The sequence below is a fragment of the Haemaphysalis longicornis genome, unplaced genomic scaffold, assembly GCF_048455015.1.
Source record: "Haemaphysalis longicornis isolate Haplotype H1 unplaced genomic scaffold, Haemaphysalis longicornis Haplotype H1 scaffold_9, whole genome shotgun sequence".
In the NCBI taxonomy this organism is placed as follows: domain Eukaryota; kingdom Metazoa; phylum Arthropoda; class Arachnida; order Ixodida; family Ixodidae; genus Haemaphysalis; species Haemaphysalis longicornis.
This window is the reverse complement of record NW_027526460.1, coordinates 112,399,284-112,422,444: the sequence shown is the minus strand read 5'-3', so window position 1 is coordinate 112,422,444 and position 23,161 is coordinate 112,399,284. Positions and strand designations below refer to the sequence as shown.

General features: G+C 48.5%; 1 protein-coding gene across 1 annotated transcript; it reads right to left on the bottom strand.

Annotated features, from left to right (window-relative positions):
- Window positions 1-1,193: 1,193 nt before the first annotated feature.
- On the bottom strand, window positions 1,194-21,760 carry LOC144153360 (glutamate receptor 2-like). The gene is made up of 5 exons (XM_077685012.1): window positions 21,755-21,760; window positions 20,677-20,842; window positions 11,331-11,548; window positions 7,655-7,944; window positions 1,194-1,587 (listed from the first exon to the last, which is right to left on the bottom strand). Exons 1-5 carry the CDS (start codon window positions 21,758-21,760, stop codon window positions 1,317-1,319), a joined length of 951 nt encoding a protein of 316 aa, XP_077541138.1. The 3' UTR covers window positions 1,194-1,316.
- Between the last annotated feature and the right edge of the window lie 1,401 nt (window positions 21,761-23,161).

Below are 23,161 nucleotides of genomic sequence, written 5' to 3'. Positions count from 1 at the left end.
CCTCGAACTCTCACGTTCAGTTCATTGGAAAAAGCATTACAAGTGTTTATGCCTTAGTATCACGTACCATGAGGAAGAAGGAGAGGGTGTTTCGGCTGCTGCTGCGGTACAACGTTCTAAAGGTGGGTGGAGGTGTCTCGTACTGGGAGGGAACCAATAGAGAGCGCGGTCACTGCTTAAAAAGTTACATAGTGCCCCGGCAAATTCCTGTTGCAGCCAGCGCCACCTACAATTTTTTTATAAGCACCGGGTTACAAAAGTGATGTTGTAAAACGTAATGTTGTAGAACAGAGAAATGAGACTGCTTGCAGCAATAAATGAAGATACAGTAATCCTTCGTTAACTGTAATTTGGTTAAGTGGAAACATTTTCTCGCAGTGTTTCTACCTCCCATAGGCTCTATGCATCTGGCCCCCTTTACCTCGAAACGTTTTTCCGGGGGACCACAGATATCTCAAAATATTGACAGAGAGGACAGATGCAAAATTTCGGTACAAGCAGCTGATATGGTGTCCGTTCGATTGCTTCGCTCCCACTACTAAGCTGTGGAGCACAGTCGTAAATAGCAAATTCACGCCTAGTACGTGCTGCCCGAGGCCGACGTCCTCGTTACCGGGATGATGCTGTCCGCCGCTTACATCGTCGACATAGCCGTGGACGACGCAGCTGATCATGCGGATGACGACGAGCCTCTAAAGGCTCCTACAAGGGCAGAAACAAGAAAGATACTGCGCCTGCTTCTCAACAAGGTAGAATGTAGCGGTGGCGACCGACAATTGAGGAAATGCATTGGGCATGTCGAGAACGTTTTTAAGAATGAAATGCGAGCGCGAAGCAGGCGAGCATGGCGCAGTCCTTTGTTCCACAATAATAAAAAATTGGTTTTCGTGTGAATTGCTTTGCCTTTATTACGAAAATTCACCTGCGCAGTGGAACTGCTATTACAATCAGCTCTTAATTCAGTGACCTGGCCACAAATTTTGGGCATTTCTCTTAACTCGAAACTCCGCTTATTTCTAAATTTCCAGAGGATTTCGCAATTTTACAACTTCCGGTTAACAAGGGGTTACTGCATATGTAACAAACAAAACATCTTTAACCGACCGGAAAGCAGCCGTCGCCAGGGTCGCCGGACACCGTATGAGTTTCTCATCAGATCTCATTGCAAACTGGACTTCCTCTACTGGCCCCGGACGACACACCTCTCTCCTTTAGCGCAGTATAGCTACAGCTAATGACGTGCACCACCGTGTTAGCTGGTGAGCATTGCGAAAAAGCTTTAGAGGTATTTTGTGAGGGTCTGTCATGTTAGCAAGTCACCGCACATTAGGCTTAACTTCAAGCTCGGATCGGGCGCGTAACCGCCGCCGCTTGACGCGCATCATCTTGCGGACGTGGAAGTGGGCGATTTCCAGCAGCAGGCAGCCGGCGGCCAGGGCGAGACTTGCGCAGACCAGCATGAAGATTCCTTCGAGGTCCTCGAAGGAGAGCGTGTCGCCGGAGTGCGCCTGGCCGCAGCCTTCCCAGTGGCCCGACGACTCCCGCCACCATTTCTGGATGAGGCCGCCCTCAAGCAGGCGAACGATCCTGCACCGGGTTGGAGAAGGGAAGACGACCGTTACAGGCAAACGAAAAGCGGCGAATGCTTTTACGGGGCATGTAATGACGTTTTAATGTACCAGGTCCGCACGTTGTAGCGATGGCTCTCTGGTCCTACAGTACCAATACAAAAAGGTCAAGGTCACTTGATGAGTGGAACAAGGTTGAGAGGGTGAGAACATGGTAATGGAAACTTCCGAAAGGGTCCTGCTAGGGGTGAGTGGAGAGGAGGCTTCATACAACCTTGCTCGGTTGTATGAAGCCCGCGCTCCACTTTTGCCACACCACTAAGCAGGGATGCCAGACTGAGTGAGCAATAAATAGCCAAATTGGGCTACTTGTTTTTATGGTTGGAGGGAAAAATTGTTGGTTGGCTATTTGGCTATTTCTGGGCTATTCTGTGTTTTTTCTTGAGACATCCGAAAGATGTAGACAAAATGCTACTTTTAGGCTGGCTCACACACAAAAAAAATAAACGAATCAATCCCAATTTCACACTCTAGTCATAGCAATTTTACAGTTTAAATTAAATAGAAAGAAACTTAAGAAGATGTGAAGTTTTAATTTATTGATAACAGCTACTGCGCTGAGCAGCAAGCTAAAAACGTCCGGACATTTGTTCTCTCTCAAACATTGACAGTGCCGAAGGGAGCCGAGTTGCAGGACACTGCAATTTAGGAGGCCACGTGGGTGACATAAATCTGCGGTGTAGGCAATAACTTGAAAAGAAACGTTCCCTAACAGGCTCGTACAAGAGCGAGAGAGAGATTATACCTTACAGCCACTTAATGCATGTTCGACCCTGCCAACTGCCAAGTGTTTTTCGTGACGCCTTGGGAAAGTTTTCCTAGGACAAGAAGACTACCATTCTTAAGCAGTGACGTTCATTTGTGATCGCATTTGTGAAAACTACCTTGAAGCGCCTTCCATCCAATCTGAAACTGCTAGGCGACCTCCATTTTTTGTCCTGCAACAACATGAATAACTTTCCCTTCGATACTCTGTTTAAAGCTTTCTGGAAGTTGATTCCGGCGTCAAACATTTCTTTAATGGAGCGAGAATATTGCTTGCTGCAATGTAGCCTTGATTACCTCCGTGTCCGTGACGACTCCGTCACCATTTTTTGGAAGACTTTACTGGGCGCCAAAAACAGCGCTGGTGCGCGAATGTTTCCAGTTCACTTGTTGCACTGCCAGTTTCAAGGGAACGAGGTTTTAGTCATGTAACTCTAACGAAGACATACTTGCGAAACAGTGTCGATAGATACGTTCGAGAACATCCTTCATGTAAGTTTGGAGTCACGAGAAACGATAAGTGCTGTAAGGACTTCACACCGTCAGATATCTTTTTGGAGCAGTTCAACACCACCGCTATATACTCAGGTGCAGCGGTTTTAAATGCGAATGCATTTATTAGCCGGGGGTTGTCTTGCTCCGTTGGCCGGCGTGCGCCTGCATTCCTCCAGCGCGAGCGCACGTGAGCGCGCGCCTCGTAGTTCTGCCTTCGTCGTCGTCGTCGTCGTAAATGCGAATGCATTTCTTAGTCGGGGGTTGTCGTGCTCCGTCGGCGTGCGCCCGCAGGTGTTATCTCTCCGCATTCCTCCTCGCCCCTAGCAACAGCTGTGGCGCGCCTAGCAACCGGAGCAGGTGGTAGCTCGGGCGGGAGTAGCGGGGGGCAACGGGAGAGGAGGAGCGCGCTCGGGCGTGTGAGGGCGCTCGCATCGCGGAGCTCGGGCGGAGTAGCGGAGAGTGAGTGGAGAGGAGGAGCGCGCTCGGGCGTGTGAGGGCGCTCGCATCGCGGAGCTCGGCGGGAGAGAGAGCTCGCGCGCGGGGCGGGCGTGTTGCGCGGGTCTCTCTCTCCTCTCCGCGTACCCTCTCTCCGCTCGCTGCGCTCGGAAAATGTATATAAATGCAGTGGAGCGCACGCCTCTCTCCGTTACTGCTTGCCGCAGCGCACTCATCGGTACACCCAATGCATTCGCATTTCCGCACGATCCCCTTCGGGGAGGTGGGGGGAGTTTTTTTTGTTCCAAAGAGTGATTTTTTGTATTGCACTCATTCTGTGAACGTCTAGCTCAAGTCTAACATCTGACAAATAGCATACGTCTGAATAAACGTTTGAAATGAATCGTATGAACTTTTCTCATTTAGCTATTTGGGCTATTTTTGTGGGTCGGCATTTGGGTACTTTTGGGCTATGGTGGCTGGAAAATTTGACTGGTTGCTGTGTGAGAACCTCGCATCCCTGCCACTAAGGTCTGTCGTACCCGAAGCTAGTTTTACCATTGTTATGGTGCGTGAGGCAGCAGACCAAAATGCCGCCAAAAAAAAAAACGCTAATTATGCTAGACATAAGGCTCCAGCGTGATCTCTACTTCGACTGCAGGCTGTAGTTTGAGGAACTGGATGAATGTGGGTCTGGTACTTCGAAAACATTCTGTACGCACATTAATAATAATTTGGGACTCAGACGAGAGTCGTGTTTAGGCTCTGCGCTGCTGCATAATAACGTGCGAAAAAAGCAAGCCTTGCGAAGCTATACGCGACCCGACAAGCAGCACCACACAGCGTAGGAACGTTTCAAATCTGGGTCTCAATTGCTGAGGGATTGGTGCGACCATTTTTCCAAATAGCGTAGTAAAGGCATCTCATATTGGCCATTTATTAGACACACAACACTTTATTACCAGCCGCAGTGGCTAAGACGTGGGGCTGCTGAGCTGAAATACGCGAGTTCGATCTCGGCCGCGGTGGTCGCTTTTCAGATGAAGGCAAGAAGAAAAACTCGCTCGTGTCAAGATTTCGGTGCATGTTAATGATTCCCAGGTGGTCAGAATTAATCTCGCGACCTCCATTACAGCCGCCCCATAGCCCAGGTGCAGGTTCACCACGCTAAACACCGAGATTTTTTCACATTTTTCATTGTTTTTTTTTTTTTTTGTCGATGGGCTGGGATCTAGGATCGTAATAGTGCATTCGGCAAGAATCGTAGGTGCCACGTTCTAAATGTTACCAAATACCGGCCTTGAAATCTTTTGTTTAAAAATCAAGGGATGCAATGCACAGCAACAATTGTAGTTCAGGCGTCATTCCAACGTGGGACAGTACCGCAAAGTGCTCGTAAGCGAGACCGCCATTCTGCTCCATATACTGTTGCCATGGACAGTGAGGTTCTATTATAAAGTAGACCTGATTTTTTATGTGCGCATCTCCGTGTACTTATATGTATCGCATCTCACGCGCAGTAACGATGCGTGAGTGCATAATTTCTACAACTGCGTGGCGCTCCCGCCTATTCAGGTGGTGTTGAACGAGCCCTATGCCCGAGTAACAGCGTCTAATTCCCCCACAAAATGTGTTCATATGGTTTAACCACGGTGTCGTCACACTCGTACCTGCCACTGTGGGTGCCCGTTAAAGATTATAATCAAAATCAAATCCCTGAGGGGGCCAAAAATGTAAGGGCGTGCGCAGATTCCCCGTAAACGCCTCCCCTCGTCTTTCTTCGATGAGGTGGAAATGGGGTGTAAATGCGCAGGGAAACGTTTGACCTTAGCTGCACGAAAAATAGTCCAGCAGTAAGAAGGCGCATTCAAAAGCGCGAATTTTGAATGCGACAGCTGGAAGCATCAATTTTTTTATGTATGTTGTGTTTGCGCTCCCCAGCGGAAGCGCATTTTTGTGTCGGCGCCTCCCGACAGCGCGCCAATTAGTGTCCCCCGCAAAGGGGCCCTTTCCCTCGCCGTCGCCGCTCCCGACTCCACGAGGAGATGGACAATGCACGGGGAGACGCTTTGGGACCGCGCTTCAGTCCAGTCAAAAAAAGCTGCGCTCAAAAGTGTGCCCGTGCGTCAGCTTGTCACTGACTGCGCGGACATAACAATGCAATAATCCATTGAGTCATTAAGCCTGCTTCTTGTACGAAAGAGTTTTAAGTGCTTCTGATTGCCTTCACGTACGTGGCACGTTACTGGCGACAGTTTTTAACAGGTCACGTGAATCAAGGTCCACGTGAGAGTGGATGCTATAAGACAGTCACAATTTCTGGTGTAGGCCATAAGAGACAACCTTAACCTTTCCGAAGCTAGAAGACTCGAGATATAGGTGAAGCTCATTTATTAAAAAAAAATAAAAAAAAAAATAAACATGTCAGCCTGTTTAAGCGAAGAATTCCATCTACTGAAACAAAAGTAGTTGCAAAAGTCCCTGTCGCGAGACTTCTGCCCTTCGGAAGGAAAAAGAGGCTTGTTTTCCTCAATGGTTTCATCCCTCAAGTAGAGCAGTGCTCCGACCATTTTTTTCTGGATTCAACAGGGAGTGCGAACTCTTGCCCGGCGCCCTTAATGACGGTGTCTATAAAGCATTCACTGCGATAAAATGTTACCGGACAAAGGCTAATCTTGCAGTCATAGCCGATTGTAGCGTAAAGCATAGAATGTAAACGGAACGGCAGCACATGGAAGCGCCGTGTGCATATTCCTTTTTGTGTCGGTCTCGTACCTTTACGTGTGCACCACCCGGTACGAAAAATCATTTCGGAAACTGGACTGTATAGTTTCCTGCAGTGCCCCGCATCGTTGTGTTTCTCCTGTGTCGTACTTCTCTCCTGTTTTGTCCATTGTTTCTTTGCTACTTATGCCCTGTGGCAAAATGACGCAATATAAAAAAAAAAAAAACAAGCGTGCGCGCTGACTTCCTTAACGTCTGGATTTCGGTACAGAGTGGGGACAATTCTACGTAAACATTGAAAACTAACTCAAAATGTGAAGTTGTCGCTGCTGAGCTTGGGGTGGGATAGGGTGCACATTCCTCCCATCAGACCCACGCTGCCACAGACCGTCACTGATCCGCCGTTTACAGAAGCGCTCGGATGAATCAATGTCGTTTCTCGTCACCATCTTCACAATAATAATATTAATCATAATCACAGTAACGACAATGTTGATTGTCATTGGAGGCCAATGTGTACTCGTACTTTTAACTCGTCCTCCCTTTCGTCATTCAGATGAATTCTTTTTAAGCGAAATTTCTGACTTCATATGTACACGGAGTTTTGTTCGCCTATATTTATAATACCTTGTCTCGGTAGCTGTTCTGTAATTGGGGGCTGGGTTGTACTCGTAAACTCGTCGGTACTCCGCACGAGACGGTAGTCGCAAGTCTGCTTCTGTCCCCGAATCGAAGTTCGGTTGCCTCCTATACTGGTTTGTTTCATAATCCACAACGCTGCTTGCCTGTCCCCAAGGGTTTCCCCCGTCCTTCTTTTTGTGGCTCTTCGGCCTGACTTGAGCTTTCTTACAATGTGTCCCTGCCAAACATTTAGGATCATAACTGCTTGTTTATTATCTTTAGTTTACTGAGAAATGCAACATACAGATTATGACCTCAGAATGCTTCCCGAAGACCCATTATCCCATCTACTTCTCAGCAGCAATCATATGCATACTTCATCATGGGAACAGGTTAAGCGCCAGGCACAACTGGAGGAAGTAAACCAGACAGGAAAGAGGCGTCCAGTTGTTCCTCCAGTTGTGCCTGGCGCTTAACCTGTTCCCATGATGAAGTACCAACTAGCTCGCATCGACACATTAATTCAGTATATGCATACTGCCCAAATGCCTGTGAGCACGCAACTCTTCTATATTTCTCTTTTATTTCTATTGTCATTATTCGTGCCTGAGAACAGGAAGTGTGATCGCTACCGGGGTAATCACTGCAGCTCCGTGACCCCGTATTTGTTTGTGCTGCGCGGAATCCTCCAAGTCACCTCGGCAGTGCTTCACTTTGTGGTCTCTTTCTGTATTACTTTCATAACATTAATAAACTTTGATTTGGTTTGATTTTGACTTGGACAAGCATGCACCCACTTGCCAAACAACGTGTTTTACTCAAGCCCTGTATGCTCTTCATTGGGGTTCTTTTTTTTTAAATGGGTTCTTGCTTATATATTGTGAGGGCGTACTGAGTGCTTCCCCTTCGTTTTAGGCACGCGCGTCGGACGGCGCAAAACCTGCCTGTACTCTTCAGCTGGCGGTGGTCACCCTCACAAAACGCACCTGTCGTGGATCTCTCGGCGCAGCCGCTGTGGCAGCCGCCTGTTCAGGAACAGGGCCGAGTTGTAAGTGTAACACGGCGTGCGGCCCACATAGAGTTCCCCTCGCCTGTCGTTGGCGGCGCAGGCCCGCTCGCCCTGCTGCGCGTGGGATGCCCGACTCGAGATCAGCACCGCCTCGGAGCGCATGGCTTCCCGGATCGCTGAAGGTGTCAGGATGCGTTGCACTGGTAGCACGGATGAGTGCCGCTGCGCCATTCTCCACACCAGCCGGTACGCCGGATCTCGGGAGTCCTGCGAATGAGGCGCGGAAAGAAATTCCGCGCTCATTCTATTTTCTAAAAAAAAAATTGCGGGTTTAATACACCCGAACTACACCTGGGCGATGAAACGCGCCGTAGTGGAGGGCTTCGGATTAATTTCGACGCCATGGGAATCTTTACCGCGTGCCGAAATCTCGACACACGGGCGTTTTCGCTTTTCGGCTCCATCAAAAAAGCAGCCATCGCGGCCGTGATCGATTCCGCGTCCATGTGCTCAGCAGCTCAACCCCTTAGGCACTGAGCCACCACGGGTTGTCTTCCTCACTCATTATGCTTCCAGAGCCAAAGGCATTACAGAATGTAATGAATTTTAGAAAACCAAACAACAACAACAAAAAAATGCCCACAACATTATTATTAACATAAAGTTCACGTGAACGTAGCCACCTAAACAAAGCTAAACATATTTTTTAGTGTAGCTATGCTAATTACGGTTTCTGAGAACGGCTGGTTATCATTACGACTGTCGGCGAAAGGTAGTTCTATTCTCATGATTGGCTTCCCATTCTGTGTATAAGTGGATGTGTTCCGTACGGGCTTCATGGGTTTGATCCAAGATGCTTTAAATTCGTCTTCCTCCTGGATCCAAACCGACGTCACCATCGTCGTCAGCTAGTCTTCTTGCATCGGAGAACTGCCCCATGAGCGCATATTCAGCCAATTCGTGGCTGTTTTCTACCTCGGAGAGCCAGGCTTGTGTTAGATTTCACAGGCTATAGGGCGAGTACCACCAATGTTGTAGCGCCCCATGGCGCTCCCGAGCAGAGACGCAAGTGAAAAGCAGGCTAACTCGATCCAACAAGACTCATGTGAAGGCTGTTCCGATGAATTCGCAGCTTATTCAAGCGTACAGGCTAATTTAACCGTAGTCGTTACCCGACCCCAGCCATGACGCGAAGGACGGAGCACGCCAGTGCTAGGCCTAACGACGTCGCAGACATCCTCCAAGCTTCTGCCCAGAACCAAGGCTGCTACAAGCCAAGTCCGATTTCACGGGATGATTTTAAACTGTTGTTGTGACAACGTGGTAGTCTCGATTACACAATTAGACCTGGCTGAGGTCTCTCTCGCCTTGTTCAGTGCAATACATGTTCGATTTCCTTAGCTAAATTTTAGGGGGGAAGCCCGTAGGGGCTCGGGCTGTTGGTGTCTCCTATCGTCGTGGTCGTCGTAATCGTCGTCGTATGCAGTCATGGTACTAAAACTCCGGGAAACTCATTTACTCCTCGCGCTGGAGCACTTCGTACGAGTACTAAAAAAACACCGGGACACTCGTTTACGCCTCATGCTATAGAGCTTCGTGCTTCAAACAAAATAGACTTTCACAGCAAAGCTGTATACCTCTACCCCCAAACGGTTTCATCTACGTTGGCAAAAACACCAAGGCTCCAAGAATACACTTATACACTGCATGCTTCGCCCCTCCGCAGGTTTTATTTTAGTGGAGGGGGCCCGGTATTCTTTATTATTTACTAGCGGTAGTACCCGGCGGTGCCCGGGTGGGCCATTATATTAAGGATAGCAATTGGTATTTGTTTGTCGCCATATTAGGCTACTTCATTGGGAATTGGTACACACTCGGGAGCGCCTGCCTGCTGTCAATACATAGGCTCCTACTGCAGGTGCGTCGTGGTAATGTGAAACGTCTGGTACTCGTGTTTTACTCCAACTATCGCTAAACAAATTGCACCAAGATGGCGCGTTTGAGCGAATGAGTCAGTGAGGGAAAAAGGTTTTATTGAGGCGGCGAAGTGGGAGTAGTTCCCAATTTCAGAAAGCCATGTGATGAGGGGGCAGCCTTCGCTCTGGAGGAAGTATTGCCTGGACATCCAGATCGCTGTTAGTCACCAGGTTCTCTCACAGCTCAAGGTTTGGAAAAGTGGATGGAAGGAGGAGGAGCTTGGTTTGCTTGCACTCCTAATATGATATGAGGAAGAGTGCTAGGTTACAAACACAACTTGAATTCGGCAGGAGATTGCGCTGGGAACACATGAAGGTGGCCGGCTGGGTGAGGGGTATTCTTCCTCGTAGGAAGTGCTATCTGAGAAGATATGAACGATGCTCATCGGTACAGTTTTATCATAAGCAACATGGGCCCCCTAGGGGAGGCGCGAGGTTGCAGGAAGTCCCAGCAGATGCCGAGGGCTAACCCTTGCTATTTTTACTGGTACATCTTCTCTTTTACATTTATGATATATGACACCTGCTCCTACGCGAGACGCGTAGTTGCCGAAGGTGTCAACAGATGGCGAACAGATGACGATGGTGTAGGTTAGGGCGAAATCCAAAAACTACTTTTTAGGTATTCCTAGGGGCTACTTATATCAGCAAAAAGCGCTTCGATATTTGAAGGGGTGACGGAGAAAATCACGAATTCGGGAAACCACAATTTCGCCCTTTTCTTCGATTAGGAGGGCAATTTCTTAAAAACCCGCCTTTGTGAGCACCTACTCAATGACGCAAATAAACTCGTGAAATTTCAAGTCTTTAGGTCGAACAGTTTTGGCTGGGCGTTGATGAGTCAGTCAGTCAGTCAGTCAGTCGGGCACTTCTTTTTATAAGTATAGGTTTTTCATTTTAACATGAAAGTGTTTTATTCCCTGATTCACCAAGATTTCGCTGACGTCATATTCATCCCGGAAGTGACGCCAGTACAACAAAGCAAGCGGCCTGTAAAGTGTGCACCCCTGCACGCATAGTATTCTTGTAGGGAAGCAACCTTTAGTATTAAACAGTACGTTATACATAGGGTTGTTCGTTTCCGGGTTTTATAATGTAACACGAAAGTGTTTTATGCCGGCATGCACCAAGATTTCACTGACATCATATCCGTCACGGAAAGGACGCCACTACACCTTTGTCGAAGCAACCCTTAGCAGGACGTTACTTGTGAAGCACACCCACAAGACAGCCGCCGACCCGCAAACCATGCTCAGCTGCACATTTCGCTGCACATTTCACTTTCGTCTTTTACCGATTACTATGACAGAGGAATACCCCACAGTTTCTTTTTAACTTCCCTCCACCATTCATCTATATGTACTCTATTGTAAGGATTAAATGTGTTAAATTTGACTATACATTTTTATGCAAACACAGGGCGTCAACAGTTGCTGCTATCAGGTACTCGGCCGAGAAACCTGTCCCATAGAAAAAAAAATTCCAGTAAACATCGAACGTAGCGACTAGCTCCCATGAACCCTTTCCGGGTGTAGGGGTGGACGTCTGCAGTTTTACATCTGCATCGTTCGAGAGTAGTCGCGATTTCTTGCGTGCGTGAAGAAGTGTGTCGAGCCGCCGGGAAGCAGCTGCAGTGCAGTTGCGTAACTGGCGTCGCATCCCACGGTTTGAACTCACCCTAATTGAAGACTCCACAGCACTTCCGAGTGGAATGTACGGCTTCAGCGTCGGCCTCCGAGCAATGTCCTCGATAGAGTCCACCCGGTCGGCCTCCTTTTTGACCATCATAGACGCTTTCATCTGTCCAGCGAACGACGTGGTCATCACGATCACCAGCATCCAAAAGGCCCCCGACACCATTCGAGCTGGACCACTGGTGGGGCCCTTGGAGGAGGCTGCGTGAAACACATCACATTTGGCCACGCATCCTTGGGGAGAGAGACAGAGCTCTTTAATGTGAACTGGTGTGGTCAGCCCTGCTAGTGACAAGGCTTCCTACGCCATAGGGGGGATGACTACAATGATGAGCGGTGTATATTAGACAACGGGGAAAGAAGTATTGCTCCGAGTATTAGACACTATGGGCACGGCAGGAAGAAGACAAACAAGAAACGTTAAAAACGAGAAACAAGGCAATGCTGCTAGCAGAGTTCGGACATAAAAAAATAGTTTGGAAAGAAAATCGTTAATGTAAACAAATGCAAAGTAAGCGCGTCCAAAAAAAACGTATGAACACCAACGCAAGAAAAATAAATAGATGAACACCACAGCGCGAAAGAGCACATATGGTGAGACACTTTCGCAGGCAATGATCTAGAGAGATTTTTTCCAGTTCAGTCTCGTACGAACCGAAGCAGAACTTTTGTACCTAAAGTACTGTCAGCACTGCTGGAGCATGCTGGAAAAACGAACCTAAAGCAATAAAAGCAGATGTCAAAGCGAAAGCGGTAGTATTCTGCCTCTGTTCCTGTTTTACCCTATTCCTTCCGCTGAGGTTTTTCTCTCCATCTCAACTATTCAAAAAGTAAAGCGCTTATTTCAGTCTATATCCCGCACTGTGCGAAAACATGACAGTGGAAACCAAACGCTTCGACGTCTGCTTAAATTGGGATAAAGCCGTGAGGATGCATTTAATGCTTTCGTCACTTTCCTGTACTGTGCAGAAAGCCAATGGACAGCTAGAGGGGCACAAACGCTAGTTTAGGAAGCACTGGGGATCACCATCACTGCTCTCCTGATGCACTTCGTGGGGAAGAGTTGTAGACAGTACTAATCGCTGCATAAATAACATATATGGTTGCTCGTCTCACTCGAAGAAAGGCAGACTCACCTTCACAGACGGAATTACCAATCAGTTTCCAGCAAGCCTCGTAAAAATCGGAAGTCCAGGACCCCCTTCCGCCTGATGCCTGCGCCCAGACTCGGCGGGCGTGCGCACTGGAAGCGACGAGGAATGCTGAGGCGAGTATGGCGGCGAAGAAGCAAGCCCACACCTGCAATGTAAACGCGCCTCTTGCAGCTCCGCTGACCAGTCACTCAGCCAGTGCAGTCATAAGACTGTGCTATACTCCTCCACACACTCTAATTTCGTCACTCTTGATATTGCTGGTGTAACAAATCACTGTGGAACACACTGCGTAGTCTGTTCTGCTTTCTTTTATAGCAGTGCTGTCAATCCAGCCTCTATTTAGCAACATTTTTGGTTATAATAGTATGTCTTTGTACTTTCTGTCCAGGAAGCGTTGAGGATCGACATACCGGAAAATAAGAATTTGGGGTTTAACGTGCCGAACCTAACCTTGGTGCACTAGTGGAGGGTGCAGTGTTCTGAGTGCTGAGGTGTTAGTGCGTTCCCACAATATATGTTCTTGGTTAAGTGTGGCGTTGCAGTGGCTGCACTGGCGGAAGGAGGGGGGGGGGGGAGGGGGGGGGGGGGCTGGTGATCCCATGCTTTAGGCGGTGTAACCATGCCGGTGTTTGTAGTGTGTTTGTGCTTGTCTGAGTAGTGTTTGTTCTTGTCTATCCAAGAAAGGATGGGGGGGGGGCGATACTCCATCCTGTCGTGGAGGTACTGTCTCAATTTGATACGACGTTGGGGGTGGGATTTCAGGGTACATACATGTTCAGCGGGAGCCCACATGAGTGCTTCACGGGCGAGTTGTTTGGCTAGTTTGTTCCCAGCTAATCCCATGTGCCCAGGTACCCAGTGAATTCTGGACTGTCCTTTTACTGTGGCTGAAAGTTGCAGTCCAGATGGAAAGGTGATTCCGCTTGCAAGCAGGTGACATGCCTTCTTGGAGTCCGTGTAGATATTTGTAAGCGTGGTGGGCATCGTCGTTCGGCCTATTGCGAGTGCTATGGCCAGCATTTCAGCTTCTTCCGGAGTGGTACAGCTGGTGTGCATCGAGCATTCGCCCTCTTTGAGGTTTGTATACGCTATTCTACACATAGGTCATTTCATGGCTGCGTCCGTGAATATGCGTTTTTGGTGGGGATCTCTCACAACCTTCTTTGAGTAAAATGCCGCCCTAATTTGTCGTCGAGATGAATTCCTTTCTTTGTCCATGTGCCGTGGGGTGGGTGCCACCTGTATGTGCTTCAGGATGTCTTGCTTGATGGGGTTGTACCGACCTGGGTGGGCTTTGTTGGTATCCGAGTTCTGTGAGTATAGCTCGTGCCGAGTGAGTGCTGGTTAGCCATACTAGTTGGTTGTGACGGTGTGTGGTTATAATTTCTTCGGTGGTATGGAGAGTCCCTGTGTTGAGAAGCTTCGTTGTGCTGGCGCTGAAGGGGATTCCTAGGTTAGTTGCTTTCCTGGTTAGTGTATCCAGCCGATTTTCGAATGTTTTGGTAAGGTTTATTCAAGGGGCTTGATATCTGATGCGGGTGGTAATGAGGGCGTCCGTCCCTGAGGCGGATTAAGTCTCCTTCCTTGAGCCTTTTATTTCTGTTTGACACTCTTCTCATCATGTGTAAGGTCTGCTCACACTGCTGTATGATTTGGCTCACAGCTCTGCATCCTCCACCGCCACTTTGTATGGGGAGGCCCAAAATTCTTCTGGAGGGCTTGGGGTGTCGTGGTTTTCGTGGCTTAGGTGCATGGTGGGGGGCTTCCATCGAGGATTGTGCACTACTAAGAGTTCCGTTTTCTCTGTGGAGCATTCTAATCCTATGTTGTGGGCAGCTCTTCCTAGTGCATTCAGGGCCAATTGTAGGGTGTCTTGGATGTGACCTGGACTTCCCTTATTGATCCAAAGTGTTATATCAACTTCGTAAAGGGAGAATTTTATGTCCGGAATCTTGCATAATTCTCTGCGGACCTTCAGCATGGCAAGGATAAATAGTGTTGCTGAAAGTACAGACCCTTGGGGTATGCCTTCTTCTGGGTGAAAGAAGGGAACAGTGAGTCGCCAATGCCGATGGTGAGTTGCCTGTCTTGTGGGAAATTTCTTACATAGTTATACATTCTGCATCCACAATTAGTGTTCCCCAGTTCTTCGAGCATAGCGTCGTGATCACTGTGGTCAAGAAGAAAAAAAAAAAGAACGGAAAGGCCGGGAGGCCAACCAGGTGTAGAGCCCGGTTTGCTACCCTGCACTGGGGGAATGGGGTTCAGGGAATAAAAAGGGGGGGAGAAGAGGAAGAGATAGGAGTGGGAAAGCGCGCACTCTAGTCCCGTTTCGGGCACTATAGTCTTTCAAGCAAGTTCGTTTCACTCAGGAAACGTAAAAGGGCTTTCGTCGCCTTCTGCGACGTCGATGGTGAAGACCGATGACTTAAAATAGTTTCCACCGTAAATGGTCGATTGTCCAATCGGCTCAGCGCGGTGGCAAGCACGCTCCTCTCCGACGAGTATTCGGGGCAGCGACACAGCACATGTTCTATAGTCTCTTCCGCCCCGCAGGCGTCACAGTGTGCGCTGCTGGCCATCCCGATGAGGAAGGAGTAGGCTTTAGTGAAGGTCACTCCCAACCACAGTGGTCAAACGCCTTCTTCAGGTCAATGGCTAGGATTGCTTTCAGTTGTGCTAGACTACGTTCTTTGTGTATATCTTCACAGATGCGAAGTAAAGCATCTTGGGTGGAGAGGTTGCTCCTGAAGCAAACCATGTTAGGAGGTGGCGTCTCTTGATCTTCAAGATGCTGTTGGAGTCTTGCCATCCTTTCCATTACCTTCCCCACATTGGACGTCAGCGTGATTGGACATAGGTTGCTGAGTTTAAGGGGTTTGCCTGGTTTGTGGATGAATATCATGTGCCCCAACTTCCATTTTGTGTATAGTGGGCTTCCTCTCCATACGTAGTTTATTTCTCTGAGTAGGAATTCCATATCACTTTTCGCAAGGTCTCTTAGGTAGGCTGTAGGCCTGACGCTTTGTGTCCTGTGCACTTCTTGATTGCTATTTTAGGTTCGGCCATGGTGAAGTCCTTATCAAGATCTTTGTTGTTGGTTCCCGAGTAGTTCCGGTAGTCTGGTTGGGTTGCGGAGGGGATATACAGGTTTTGTATGTCTTTCAGCATTTTTTTGCGGATTTTCGTGCTCATGAATTAGCGTTTGCATTTTGTTCCTAGTCATGGTCTTGATGGCTTCTGGATCGATGGAGGCTTTCAAGATATGCCATGTCTTACTTGTGCTTAGGGTTCCCTGAAGTTGTTCGCACGCCATCGGCCATTGTTTCTTCTGAGTTTATCTGAGTACGTCTGGATATGTTGGTTTAGCTTGGCTATCCTTGCTCTGAGCTTGCGATTTGTTTTGCATTTTTTTCAGCGCTTGATAAGCGCGTTTCTTGCCTCCCAGCAATGGGCTAGGTGCTTGTACACACAAGGTCCTCCTTCTTGGTTTGTGTGGGTCTTGGTAGGCTTCATTTTTGTGTTGATAATATCCTCTGTCCAAGCGTCAAGATCAGGAAGGCTTTGCTCTTCTCTTTCTTTTGTATACATGTCCCATTCAGTGATTTGTTGTTGTTGTTTTTTTCATTTCAATCTTCTTCGTTTAGTGTGGATAGAAAGGGCGATAATTGCGTGATCGCTTCCCATATATTCTTGGGTATGGGTCCAACTGACGTGTGTCCTTGATGTGGCCATAGTAAGGTCTGGGTTCGTGTTCCGTTCTACAGAGTTGCCCAATCTAATAAATTCCTGGGTCTCATTGTGGATTGTGCATCCTGCTTCCTGTAGTGCATATAGCAGTTTGCGTCCCGTCTTGTTGTCTTTGCTGTACCCCCAGGCTCGGTGTGGGGCGTTGAAGTCTGTACACATTTTTGATGTGCAGCGGTCCTTCGGTCGTTTGGATTGATATAGTGATGCTGGTATCTGTGTCATGTTCTAGGTTGGCGGAAAGTTCCTTGAGAATGAGGAGTGCAAATTGGTCTCTGGTTTGGAAGGCAGAGTAACCTGGCAAGGTTGGATGTTTTCCAGTTTCCTGTAGAAGAAGTACGTCTGGTTTCCTAGGTAAGTTTTGGATCCACTGATGTAGGGCGTTTCTTCTGTTTTTGAAACCCCTACAGTTCCACTGGATGAAGCTGAACTCTCTAACCATGTTGTGGTTGATCTGCGAGGGTGGTTAGGTGGCCTGCTGTTTGAGTAGGTGATCGAAACGTAGGTGGTCGAAACAATGGAGTAGCATGTCGGTGAGGTGTGCAAGCCTCTCTCAAGGAGAGCATCGAGCACTTTGTCCATCATAGCTGATATTATTTCTTCCAGTGTTGTGAGGTGGGTGTCCACCTTTACCTCTACTTTTTGGAGCCCTTGAGAGTGTATCTTGAGGTCAAAGTCGCTGTGAGCCGACGGTGGGATTACTCCACCATTAGGGATTCCTTCATCATCTTGACTGCTGTGTTTCGGGCCCGGTGTAGAGAGATTTATTGCGGCGTTAGATTCAGTGTCCATGTCGCTTTAGATGTTTGTTGCGGTGAGCGTAACTGGTGATGAGTGGTTTCGAGGAAGGGAGCTTTGTTGTGCGAGTGTTTGTGGCCGGGGTAGCATCTGTTCTCGTCGGGCATGTGTTTGCGTCCTAACTGCATCTCTGTAGGACTTATTAGCTTGTTTGGCTGTGCGTATGTGTGGTGATTCAGGAAGTGGCTGGCTCACCTATGGTTGACCGGCATTTTCTGGATATTGTTGCTTGGTCAGGTCCTGGAATCGGGATGGAGCTCCGGGCCTCGATGAGCTTCGTTGCCGTGAGGAGCTTTTCGATCGCGATCGGATGCCGTTGTGGGTCTCGTTTGCGGCGAAGCGTGTGTGGCTTCTTCCACGTTGTTAGGCTTCTTCTTGCTTTGGTTGTTAGTTTTGCTTTGTGTTGAGGTTCCTATGGCGGATTATTCGTTTGTGGTAGGCTTGGCACCGTACTGCGCTGTTCGCAGCTTTTCTCTTCTCGCAGGTTTTGTCATCCGCGCTGCGGTTGCCTCCGCAGTTAATGCATTGCGTCAGGCAGTCTTGGTGGTGTTCTTCTTGTCCGCCTTTGCCGCATTTCGAGCAGAGTGGTTCCCTTGTTTTGGTACATACGTCAGCCTTGTGCCCCATTGCGAGACATTTTCGGCAGAATTGCGCTCGGGGTTGGTGTGGACGGCCCCGTATTCGCCTCCGCTGTAGATCACGTCACGGAGGATATATAGGTGCCCGTAAAGGTGATAATTGCGGTGCCAGTTTTGCCCGTCATGCGTGCTGAGGTGATGGTGTAACCTGGGGCGGAGAGGTGCTTCAAGAGGTAATCTGAGTCCGTTCCTGGTTAGATGTTGTGAACTACTCCCTTGCAGGTATCTTGCGTGGTCGAGGTTTAGATGGATACTCGGCCCGTTGCTGAGTTGGTGCTTATCGACGAAATACTTCCTATCTTCTCGGCCGTCGGTTTGCCTCGGCAGTTCAGGAAGGCGAGGTTTTTGCTTGGGTCGACACGTACTGTGAAGGTAGTTGCCTCGTCAGGTGAGAGTCTCGCGGTTTGGCATAGCTGGTGGTGTAGTTCACTTTGGCGAACGCAAGGCTGAGCCCATCGGCGGGCCGTAAAATGACCTTGATCAGTTCTTTCGGACTCACCGGGCGTTGCGATGTAGGATGCCTCCAGCCGTCTTCGTCCTGGTGGAACTTGGGAGCCATACTTGGGTGGTTATCGCGGCGGCGCCGGCTTGTCGGTGTCGGTGGTTTGTCGAACACGTCCTAAGCCTAGTAGGTCTAGCACGCACCCACATGCCGGTCGGGACAAAATCACTGGTATTGTCCGTTTCGTTGAAGGTAAAGATCCCAAATTTGTTGAGAATGGTCCTGGTCGGTTCCGGTATGCGTTCCGCTGGTCCGGTGAGGTCGACGAGTGGGACTTCAAAAAAGCGAAGAAACTTGCGGAGCCGTGGTATCCTGCTGCTTTTAGCTGCGGCCGCGGGGTTCAAAGACGATTTGCAACAACGTGCTCGGCGGCGCGCTGCGAGGTAACGGCGGAGCAGTGCGCACCGCCATGAGTTCTCTGACCACGCGATCACTTCCTGAAACGCAGCAGATATATCTGCTCCGAGCTGCATTCTTCTCGGTCACGGCGCATAAATGCGCCGTGACCGAAAAGAATGCAGTTTGCGCTGCCCACAAATTTCGCACTAGGGAGTACACTAATCGTCAGTGCTTTTTTTAAATGCACAATACACCGTCTACCATGCCAGATATTGGTTTTCTTCTATATCTTGCGGACACATACCTTACGGGTCCGGAGATTCAGGCGGCCGCAAAAGGAGTTCTTCGGCAATGAAGGACGCTTTAAAATGCCATTCGCTATTTTACCTACAAACCACAAATTCCAATGTATGAATTTGGTTGCTACAGAATCCAGCAACAGAAGAACAATAAGCTTGCCTTCAGAATCCTGATGCTATTCGTTGGCTTACGCTACTTCTGAGCAATTGCAAAATAACGCATTAAATCTATGGTAAAACGAAAAAAAAAATGCCCCGGGTAACATAAACGAGTAAATCTGAACCAGTGAGTGAGTGAGTGAAAAAGACTTTATTAAATGCCGGTAACAGACGTACTGTTGCCACTGCGCCCGGATGGAGCCGCTCGTCGGTCCTTTGGCCACTCTACTAGACGGGCACCGTCGCTACTCACTGCGGTGGTGGTCGTCCCCTCCCCGGAGGGAGGATGACGCCCCACAGCTTTCACTCTGGTGCTGCCGTTCGAGAGCCGACAGGATCTGCTGGACCTGAAAGTTGGTCCTCCTTGCTGTAACTTCGCGTGACGTCTTGATACCACGGCGGGAGGTCGGTCCTGGTTGAAGCCTCTACTGGTCTAACCTCAAAGTCCCACAATAAATGGGCAGCAGTCGCTCTGCCGTTGTTGCACAACACACACGTGTCGTCTGGGTACAGTTCTGGTGATATATGCCGCCTTATGACCTGGGTCAGTAATGAATTGGTCTGCAGTTGTCTGAATATTGATGCTTGCTCCCTAGTTATCTCGGGGTGAGGCGGTGCCATCACCCTTCTATTGTTTCTGTAATACTTGGTTACACCTTGAAAGGTGTCTAACCTATCTTTGGTCTCCATCCACCACTCTGCAGACAAAATATGGCCCTTGTGCTACGTTGGGGTAAAATGATCCCAGTTAAACTACTAGCTTTTAAATCTTCCATTGCGGAAGGATTTCACATGAAATAAATCGTTAAAAAAGTAGTGCATACTACATTACTTTGTATTTGAAATTATTTGTCTACAATCGTTATGTTAACATTGTCCGCCGCTTGTAATTGTGTATTGGAAGCACTCGCTGACCCTGTTCGGCGAGGTCTGTTAGAACCACAGGTTTCTTCAAACAACTGTGGTTCTTAACTTGAAAAACTGGCCATTTGTCCGTGCGACAAATGGTTCTTCCATCACTAAGCAGAGGGTTTCTAATATGATTTCACATGTAGTCTGCTGTCCGCCCCGCGATGTTTACCTTTACGTCAAAACTCAAGCTTTTTTTTTTTTGTGCAAATTTCATACCAACGCTGGATCAGCTTAAGGGTTCCGAAATCGTACATTCTTGAATATACATACGCACGAGCAGATGAACAGTGATTGTGTAGGCTAAAATTTTCCTAATTTGTGATGAAATCAACCACATCGCGATAATAAGATAAGATAGCCAGCATTGCTACGCTAACATATCCACGCTGTGCTATCTTATCCTGTGTTTCAAGTGAAACGCGTGTTTTCTTCTTAATATGCCGAACCGGCAATCTTATTTGACAGGGAAAGGGTGTAGCTTTTGAGTCGCTGAGCGAGTGAGTGAGTGAGTGAGTGAGTGAGTGAGTGAGTGAGTGAGTCGCTGAGTGAGTGAGTGAGTCGCTGAGTGAGTGAGTGAGTGAGTCGCTGAGTGAGTGAGTGAGTGAGTGAGTGAGTGAGTGAGTGAGTGAGTGAGTGAGTGAGTGAGTGAGTGAGTGAGTGAGTGAGTGAGTGAGTGAGTGAGTGAGTGAGTGAGTGAGTGAGTGAGTGAGTGCACGGCCCAGCAGTAGCAGTTACGCCCCCGCATCCTTCTGACATGGCGATGTGAAGTATAGGTGCATACGTGCCTGCCAGCTGAAGATGCCCACTGTGTCCAGTATGCTCCCGTTGTGCCGGCTGACGCGTCCCGCCAGGATGACCAACTCGATCGGCACGAATATCTGCGCGCTGACCGCCACCCTCTCCGACTCGTCGCTCGGGTTCAGCACGGACAGGCTCAGGTCCACTTCCTAAACAACGGAGAGGAAAAAGTCGCTTGTTAATGCATTTCAAGGGGGCCCACTGCATACAACTCACACACCGCACAATCGACGCCGAATCGGTTGGCCACAAGCTTCCGCCGAAACCGCGCCGTCGCGCCGGAAAAGCGCTCAGCGGGAGAGTATCCACGCCGACGTCTTGCGTTATCCGCCTCGCGGTGTTCGGGGTCCCGACGGGCATCACGCTTTCACTTGGCGTTCGCGGCCCGATTTTCGTCGGTGGTCTCCCTTCGGCGCCTTTAAACTCATTGCCGCTTCTTTTCTCGGCGCCGCTCTTCGAAAGCACGCTATTTTTCCTCACTGACCAGCGGTCTCTGCAAGTTGGTGTGATAACCTGAACCGGCTCCTCTCATAAACGTAGCACCTATCTCTTCACGAAATCTACGAACTATATCTTCACGGAACCATAGACTATGAAATGCTATCCACCATTTCAAGTAATGGAACCTTGAACAGCGATATCTTTTCGATTATTCCCTCCCTCCGTGTCCCTCTCCTTCCCCACCAGGGCATTCATGCCCCCTCTGACAATAAAGCTATTCCTCCTCCTCCTCCTCGCTGCGCACAAAATGCGTCCTACCCATAACTCGGCCGGAACGCAACTGCGATAATACGTAATTAGAGTTTCACGTACGTAGAAGCTTTGTGTACGTGAAACTTTCACGGGTGACCAGTGCGCATGCTCAGAACGCCGAGGGCCTACGCGAGTCTCACGGACGCACGTGAGATTGAAATTTTTACGTTGCGGTGTTCCCGTTGCTTCCGTACCTAGGATTGACGAACATAACGGCGCCCTGTCCCTCGAACCGCTTCGTCGCTAATCCCTCGGTGCGATATAGTGTTCTAAGCGGTCCATTTCGCCTTCAATTTTCCCATTCTTACCCTCATCTAAAGTCTAAATAGACAAACAGCTTTTGTTTCTTCTCAGATAGAAGAGTGATTTTGCAGCTGTTAAGCCTGACGAAGCAGCATTTGTCGTGGTCATAGCAACGGGCTCGCGAGGTCACGAGTGGCTGCAGCAGTATTTGTGCGCGTTATGTAGCTGGCTCTAGCAGTAACGCGCGGCTATTGGCGGAGAGGGCGTGCATCAAAACACCCTACGCGCGGAGTGCGTTGCGTACGTGTAACTAAAAGGGTTTCAAGCTACATTCACGTGGGCTACGTGTACTTTGCACGCTTGCGTACGTGGACTCTGTACGCATGGGAAGCTAAAACCGTCTAACGTCGCTAAGCAATGTACGACGTCAAAGTGTAAGGATGCACCAACACTGACGGCGCACAACTTGCCAGATACCACCGGGGAGGAACTGGTGGCCGTAGGAAGAGGTTGGGCCGAAGTAAGGAGAGGGTATAGATGGAGCGGCCTTTCCGGTCTATGGACGCACAAAGAGAAAGGGGGAGCGGGGAGTTAGCTTGTAATAGCTCAGCTGTAAAACATGGCAAGAGTGCCTCTGAAGGCTAAAGCACTTAGAACTCATGTAGAAAATTAGTTCAATGGGCTTTGAGGTACCGCACTTGTCAGGAAAATCTTGGTGTGCCACACTAGTGGTTCTACAGTGTCGTTCCACAGAAAGATCAAACTTCTGTGTGAGCTAGCTCCCTCATCAGACAGTTGCGTCGAGCGGATCAAGAATGATTTCCTTTTTTGAGATTCCGCACCAGTAATTTTAGACTCAAACACTATTTTTGGAAATTTATTTAATTTTCTTTATTTTTTTGTTTGCTTTGCTCGTTCGTCCGTTCATTTCTTTTTAATTGTTTGTTTGTTTCTTTCTTTCTTTCTTTGTTTCTTCGTTCATTCGTTCGTTCGTTCGTTTGTTTGTTTGTTTGTTTGTTCGTTCGTTCGTTCGTTTGTTTGTTTGTTTGTTTGTTTGTTTGTTTGTTTGTTTGTTTGTTTGTCTGTCTGTCTGTCTGTCTGTCTGTCTGTCTGTCTGTCTGTTCGCTTGTTTGTTTGTTTGTTTGTTTGTTTATTTGTTTGTTTGTTTGTTTGTTTGTTTGTTTGTTTGTTTGTTTGTTTGTTTGTTTGTTTGTTTGTTTGTTTGTTTCTTTTGCCTTTGAAACATCCCGGAGGGATGGCTGGGAAGATTAGGCTATTTACGAAATAAAGACGCCAGCAGCAACTTTCGAAAAGCCAACCCATGGCGAACGTACACAACATTAGGAAAAAGGACTGATCAGCATCCCATCTAGGTAATAAGAAAGAAAAAAAAATTTACAGACCAGCCTAATGAAAATATAATAACAGCTATACCTATTCGGCACACGAAGCTTAACTCAAAGAACGTTCGC